At 31.9% G+C, this 8,150-nt stretch overlaps 1 protein-coding gene across 1 annotated transcript; it reads left to right on the forward strand.

The window, feature by feature from the left end:
• The first annotated feature begins 731 nt into the window (after positions 1 to 731).
• Positions 732 to 6,029, forward strand: LOC145620218 (BTB/POZ domain-containing protein At3g19850-like). The gene is made up of 3 exons (XM_081674850.1): positions 732 to 969; positions 1,186 to 2,406; positions 5,352 to 6,029. The coding sequence occupies exons 1-3, from the start codon at positions 907 to 909 to the stop codon at positions 5,838 to 5,840; spliced, it is 1,773 nt and encodes a 590-aa protein (XP_081530976.1). The 5' UTR covers positions 732 to 906; the 3' UTR covers positions 5,841 to 6,029.
• The last annotated feature ends 2,121 nt before the right edge of the window (positions 6,030 to 8,150 follow it).

An 8,150-nucleotide genomic window follows, 5' to 3' on the forward strand; every position in this document is an offset into this window, starting at 1 on the left:
AAACTTAAACTAAAAATTAGTTATATTAGTTGTGGTCAACAAACATGAAGCTTCAAATGATGCAATTCAGAAAAAGCAAGGAATTATTTACTTATAAACTCTACCAATGCTTATAATGTTTCTGGATAATTGTCTATAAATTAATTACTGTTCCACAAATATAATATTAATACAATTGACTTTTTTCACTATTCATGAATGGGTTAGTGTTAACTACGAGTATATCATTCTATTGATACATTGAAAACAAATCTTAGCATGTAAAATGTTGTTAAGAATATACTAATGCAAAGTTTCATAATATCAAATATATTTTGTTTTTATAATTTTTACAAATGTTTAATTGTAATTATTATGAACCGGTGGTGTTACCTTCTTTTCAAATTTCTTTAGGCTAAAACCTCATGATTAATTGTTTTGTTAGGGCATCTCTTTATAACCCCCTATTTTTACCTGCACGTAAACAACAACCGTCTCAGCTTTCAAGGCTCTTGTATAAGGGTCAGTCAATCTTTTGTACACATATCTTGGTGACACGACAACCTTTTGTTGGCTTTTCTCATTCTAGAAATCCCTATATTGCATATATTAATGATCAAAGTTATGCATTCACAAATATATGTCACACTGTCACAATTATTATAAAATGGATGACGAAATATATATAAAATATACACCATATAATATAATATAAAATTGTGGCAAAGGTATTAATAAAGACAGCCCTATTTTCCTGTTTATCTGCCAACACACTACACACATGCTATCCTAATTTCTATAACCCAAACCACACTGTCTACTTCACCTCCTGCCAACTCTCAGATAACAGAATATCACCCTTTTCTTCTGTCTCTCATTTTTCTATTTGAATTGAAGCTTCATTCAATGTAAATAACCATCAAAATTATGGCAGACCAATGTGATCTTCAAATCCATATCAATGGCCAACAAACATTCTTTCTCAATCAGGTATGTATGTATCTATGTCTAATTTATCAAACACATTTATTTCTTATCATCAATTCTATCAACTACCCACAAGACGGCCTCTCCTGATAAAATTTTGGTTCATGTAGCCGACCTCATCTTTTCGGGATTATTACTTTGACATCATAATTGTTGTTCTTTTATATAAAGAAATCATATTCTATTAATTTCAATAGTAACATTTATTTTTTGCTGCAGAAAATTGTCTCAGCTTTTTCAGGTAAACTCAGGAAATTGATCAAACAAGAAAAGAAAAGAGCTCAAATCAAGAAATTAAGCTTTACCCTTGAAGATTTTCCTGGAGGTTCAGATGGGTTTGAGCTAATTTCAAGATTCTGTTACAACAATGGTAGAATTCCAATCACAGTTCATAATGTCTGTCAGCTCTATTGCGCTTCGATTTTTCTGAACATGACTGATAAGTACTCAAGTTACAATCTTTTGCAACAATCCGAAACATTTCTTGATGAAATGTTTCATTGGTCTTGGGCTGATGTTCTTGAATGCTTAAGAACTTGTGAACCCTTTTTCACATTAGCTGATTCAAGTAACCTCATTGATAAACTCATTACCACATTGCTTGCGAAAATTGCTCAAAACTCTGATATATCCCTTATCTTTTCGTCGAATTCTTCATCCTCATCTTCCCCTGATAACACAATGTCTCGTAGAATTCGCCTTTCGAATTCATCATTTAAGACTAATACACCAGATTTGAGCAAACCACTGTCATCTTCAAGCACCAATAATACTATTAGCAATACTACTAGTAGTAACACAAAGGCTTGGTGGTTTGATGATTTGGCTACACTATCTCCAATGGTAATAGAGAGGGTAATTCGGAATTTAGGTGCTTTTGGGAGTGACAATAACAGTCTGTTGCTTACCAAATTCGCGCTACATTACCTTAAAACCGCGCTTCAGAGCAAGAAGAACAGCTCTGTATACTCGAAAGCTGATTACAGTGGGCTTGCAGATACCGCGGTTTATGGGGTTATTCTGATGGGAAGGACTGCATTTTCTTGCAGAGCATTGTTTTGGGTAATGAGGCTGGTAACAGGATTTGGTCTCAGCAGAGTCTGCAGAAGTGGATTGGAGAGACTAATTGGCAGCATGCTCGATTTGGCGAAACTCGATGATCTATTAGTATCAGGGCATAGTATTGAAGGGAATCATCATGTTGGAGGTGTTTATGATGTTAATCTTGTAATAAGATTGATTAGAGTGTTTGTACATTGTGAAGGTGTTTCAATAGCAAGATTAAAGAAAGTGGGGTGGTTGGTAGATCAGTATTTGGCAGAAATTTCACCTGATCAGAACCTGAAAATCTCCAAATTCATAGGTGTTGCTCAAAGTTTACCAGATTCTGCTAGGGATTGCTTTGATGGAGTCTACAGAGCAATTGATATCTACCTTGAGGTAACAAATTCATGTTCTTTTTACTATTTATGTTTACTTTTCGGCTGCAAGCCACCATCTTTACTTCGGCTTTGTTCTCCTCAACTTATTAAAATAAGCATGCATAACTGTACTAAACTAAATAAAGATAAGTTAAAAACACGAGTTAAGTAGAAATAATAAGTTCAGTAAAAATAAGGCGCAGATCGAATTAACCCTATATTAACTTTGTCATGGGTGGCTATTTTTTTTTTTTTTTTTTTTCAAGAGGATTTTTTATTTATCGGTGGCAGGGCAAAAAATAATATTTTGTATTTTGTTACGGACTATGATTGTGTCTCATGTGGTGAATATTGTCTTGTAAAAATGATGGGGTTTGAAATTGATTCTTTCCATTTTGGGGGCATCTTATTATTGATGGTGTTAAAGTTTGTTTGTTATCCATTTGATGAGTTGGGGTGATAGATGTAGTTTTGGACTAAAACTTTAAGGACTACAAAAAGACTTAATACAAAGGAGACAAAGGTGAGAAAATAAGACAAAGGATTCCCTGCCTATTAGCTATGAACATGACATTTTCCTCTTGTTACATGGCTTTTTTCTTTCCCCACCGTCCTTCCCTACTCAACATACAAGGTTACTATGTGCATAAGCGGATCTAGTAAGAGTTCTGGGTGACACGCAAGTGTCCCACCATTTTTCAAAATAACGTAAAATTAACTTTTAAAATAAAAATAAATCATAAAATTTAAATGAGACGCCTATTGAATTACAATATAGTCTAATTTATAAGTGTCACCATTTTATACTTGTATGCAATTTAGACCAATCACATGTATTTGCATTTTAGTGTCTTGATTGCTTTAGTTGTAGGGTTTTTACAACTATAAATGATGCAATGGTTTTAAATTCCGTTAGTTCTCTATTCGTTCTTAAATAATAATATGTCACATTCACTTGAAAATAATGAACAAATGGAGTCAAGACAATTATGCTTACTAGCAGAGCATGTTAGTATGTTACACACTAAAAAAAAGTGAAAGAGTGAGAGTAGTTAAATATCTTAATAGATGTATAGTGATGCCTCATACTCCAAAGATCATAATTTTAGGTAAGATTAGAGCTGTCAAAAACCGACCCGAACTGGTGAATCCGAACCGTTTCGAACTGTTCTGTAAAGGAACCGAACCACTATGAACCTGTTATTTAAAAACTGTAAACTGACCCGACCCGATTTTTTAAAACCTGAAACTGAACCGATCCGAATGTTTGAGAACCGTTAATGAACCGTACCCGTTATCAAGCCGAACTGATACAACCCGAAACCGAGAACAACCCGAACCGAGTACTTCCGAACCCGATAGCAACCCGACCCATTGTAAACCGAAACCGATTAAACCCGACAAAAACCTAATAAACCCAAATCGTTTACAACCTGTAACTTAAAGCCGAACACTATATTGTATTAAAAAAATCTGAATCAAAAGCTAACTCTAGATTTGTTATTATTATTTGATCCTGAAAATCTTTATACAGAAAAAGGACTTAATTAAAGCTAAACAACTAATTAATACTCCGTATGATCTATTGGAATAACTAATTATAGAATGTTGAGGATATACTAGGATATATACGTTAACGTAACCCGTTTAAAACTGGCAAAACCAGTTGTCAAACCGACTATGTTCAACTCGAGCCAATTATGACCTGAACCGATTACAACCCGACCCGATTAGGACCCGATATGTTTTGACCCAAAACCCGCTTTAAACTGACAAACACCGTTTTTAAACCGACCGACTTTAACTCGAACCGATTATGACCCGAACCAATTATAACCCGACCTGATTAGAATCCGACCCGAAAAGAAACTGTAATAAAAACAAACCTAACCGAACCGACCCGAAATTATTTAAAACCGATCCGAACTGACCCGATAATAATTCCAACCCGTTAAAAACCGATCCGTTGTAAACCGAAAACCGATAAAGTGAACCAAAAACCGAACCGCAAAACCGATTGACACCCCTAGGTAAGATAGATTACTTTACAAAAATCATGGAGGAAATGGTCCATGCTTTTTCTATATTACATGGCTCATAGTTGATCGATTGAGATGTTTTTCTTTATTGTCAACATCTAAAATCATAATTGACCAATTACTTCTACTTTTAACCCTTTTCATACTTCACTTTCTTAATATATTATCATCAATAACATTTGAATTAATCATCATTACAAACGGGTGCATTACAAATAATATTTTGGTTTTTTTTTTTTCCAATTATCATAAACTCCGTCATATAATAGGGTAGCTAGTCAAAATAGATGTTAACTTAATAAGCAAAGAAAACCGATGAATACTAGTCTTTAAATTTAAAAAATCCGGACTCCGCCACTCGTGTATGTTTAACTTTTCTTGGCATGCCTCGTACCTAATTGCATATGCCTTATGAACTCAATCAATGAACATGATCACATAACATTTTTGCTTATTCAATCAATGAGGATTCTTGCCTTTACTCTTGGGACAAGAATTAAATCAATATGTGGGCCATAGTTGACTGATTTGGTAACTATACCTAATCTAATCTAGGCATTACCCTCTTGTGGACCCCACACACCCACTACTCAACTCCTAAAAGAACAATCACGAAAATAATTTGTGGCTAATAAATGTGCTTTGAGTAGCTACTAAAATTAATAGCAAGGATATTATAGCAAAAATACAAATTATGAACAAGATTTAGATACATCTATTATTAGTTGTGTTTATTACTTTATTACATCATATGTTCAATAATTTCATATACAACATACAAGTGGGTTCGGTATCGAAATTTAGCATTAACATGGTGCTCGTTACTTTTTACTTTATTGGTTTCATAATTTCAATTAGATGTGAGTTTGATAATGAAATGAATAATATGATATGATAAGAAAGTCATTTTTTTTTATAATTGCAGTCTCATCCAACCCTCTCATTTGAAGAACGATCAAGGTTATGTCGATGTCTTAACTACGAAAAACTATCCTTAGAAGCATGCAAGGACCTAGCAAAGAACCCGAGGATTCCTCCTAGGGTTTCAGTTCAAGCACTTGCTTCTCAAAAACATGCAAATTATGAACCCCCTACAAAAGCAAATCAATTGGAATATTATTGTGAGAGCCCTAGTACAAACAAGAGCAACAACAAACAAATTGTTGTATATGGATCGGAAGGAGCAACAACACACCAATATCACGACGAAGATGTTGAAGATGAAGATGAGGATGATGATGAATGTATATCACAAGGAAGTGAAGATATGAAGTTGAACATGCAAAGAATGCAATGGAGAGTGTTAGAATTGGAAAATTTGTGTAAGGAAATGAAGAGTCAAATGTCCAAAATGGTGAAGCATAACAAATCATTTAGCTCCCCTACATACAATAGACCAACTAGACTTTGTTAATATTTCTTGGCCTTTTTTACTTTTTTTTCCCTCCCTACAAGTGTATAAGATTTTTTTTTTTTTCTTTTCTTTTCTTCCCAATTATGCCTTGTTTTAATTTTTGGGTCTCTAAAATTTGGTGTAAGCTTGTAAATTTGAGGCATATTTTTGTTTTATTTAATTTCAATATATATATGGTAATTAACATTATGGGCTCAATAATTAGTTTTACATGTTTGGCTTCTTTAATTTCAAGGGATTTTCCATCTTTCATCAAGAAAAATATTTCATTTCAAAATTGTAATAATAATATTCACACTTGTGTTTGTTGAACAAGAGTGCTGTGGAAGTAACAAAATACGAGATTAAATATAAAAACGTCAAAAACTAACTGAGAAGGAAGTTAAGGCAACATGACAATAACAATTTAGTAAGACATGTAATGACAAATTCAAGAATCTTGCAATTCTCTCTAGGTTTGAAAAGATTGATCAATAATTACCTAATTACTCCGTAGAATGTTTCTCTCAAAACTATTTATCCAATCAACAACAATTACCTAATTAACAAGCTCTTAGTTGTGTGTGTGTGTATTTTTTTTTTTTTTTTATTTTTTTTTTTTTTTATTTTTTTTTTCTCTTTTTTTTTATTTTTTTTTTTATTTTATTTTTTTTTTTATTTGGTTGTAACAAGCTCATAGTTTGAACTTAAAACAACTAGACACTAAATAGAGACAACTAGAAGTAGTGTAGATAACTAGAAACCAATAATAGTTTCGATCCTCTACATTAGTGACAATCCCATTTTTAAAAGGTGCATTGTGTCAGGTTTTTTATAACCAAAATAGTAAGTAAAAAGTACCATGTAAACTGTAAAAATCTAATAATCTAACCAAGTTTAGTACGTGGCACATACATAATCACGATAAAGTGAGTACTTGGTGAAATCAATGCTCAATGATGAGGCTCTTATGAAGTAAAGATTCTACAAAACTGATCCTATATTCTTTTTATGTTTGTCTTATGATGTTTTTTTGCAAAAAAATTATTTTATTTTATTTATGTTTTGAAATGTAGGTGGGTCATAATGTTATGGCTTATATTGTGTGAATTTACTAGCCCACAATTCCAAAAAGTCAATTTACTTGTTTCTATTGTTGGCTTCAAGTAAGTTTCTTTACATTGTCATTCTTTTTCATTTTGTTTATTATTTGATAAAATGGTTATTTTTGAATTTGAAATCCTCTTTATACTCAAAAGCAATAATAACTTTATAGCAGGAAAAAACATGCCAAAAAAAAAAAAAAAAAATGATATGAAGCTTCATAATCAATATCATTTGATCTCATGGTTTTTTCTTCTAAATAAATTCTTGTCCATATTCATTATATATAATGTATAGTTTTTTAGGAAAAAAGTTTGTATACATGCGTGTCAAAAATAAGAAACACTCTTATTCAATTTTTTTTTTCTTAGAATATTTTCTAAATAAACTGATAGAGAATTTTCATAGAATGTATCGATAACATATTTGAACTTTTAAGTTACAAGTTTGAGTCCCACCATCTACGTATATGCTTTGGAGTTGGTGGATTACCTTACCTTCCCTTCTACTTTTTGGTTCGGATGGATCCTTAAAAAAAAAACAGTTTAGAAACTACTTTGTATATGCTAGAAAAGAAGTTAAATTCAACATACTTAAGGACGATAATAAGTACACAATATTTAATGATTGGCTTTGTAGCTTGATCTAACGCCAATAAAATAGTACTACTAAAGTTTACTAAGATTATAGGCTTGATCATGAAGATTACATTCATATTAATGTACCCCTAGTTTTGTTCTGGTTAAGGAGCTGTGTTTAATAATTATGATTTCATTTATCATAATACAAGTGGGATGCAAATTAATAATAATTTAAACCAAAAAAAAAAAAAAAAAGGCAACAAATTTATAATAACGTGAAGAATAAAGCCAAAAAAGATTAAGAAATGGAAGAGAAAAAAGGGAAAGTACCATGGAAAGGTACTAATGAATGACAAGTAATTACGAAAACAAGATGGTAATGTAAGAACTAAGAAACAGGGTGTTACTTAGATTAGACGACTCATCAATTATTATTAACCCGTGATTACATGTCTATATCAACTTGATTGTACAATATACACATTTCTACACCCTACAATCCTACATACATTATTCTTGTTTTTTTCTATTATAGAAATTCAACATATTTGAACTTGTATACTATATATGATTATATGCCACTATGGTATAAATTAAACGTTCGACGAATTTATTAAAACTACGAGCTATATTAGAGTTGAACGTT

Source organism: Chenopodium album, chromosome 27, assembly GCF_948465745.1.
Source record: "Chenopodium album chromosome 27, dcCheAlbu1.1, whole genome shotgun sequence".
NCBI lineage: Eukaryota > Viridiplantae > Streptophyta > Magnoliopsida > Caryophyllales > Amaranthaceae > Chenopodium > Chenopodium album.

Excerpts from the sequence above, each read along its gene's own strand:
- LOC145620218 (XM_081674850.1), top strand. The coding sequence starts at position 907 with ATGGCAGACCAATGTGATCTTCAAATCCATATCAATGGCCAACAAACA. Across the intron at positions 970-1,185 it reads AAACATTCTTTCTCAATCAG|AAAATTGTCTCAGCTTTTTC; the intron begins GTATGTATGTAT and ends TTTTTGCTGCAG. Across the intron at positions 2,407-5,351 it reads CAATTGATATCTACCTTGAG|TCTCATCCAACCCTCTCATT; the intron begins GTAACAAATTCA and ends TTATAATTGCAG.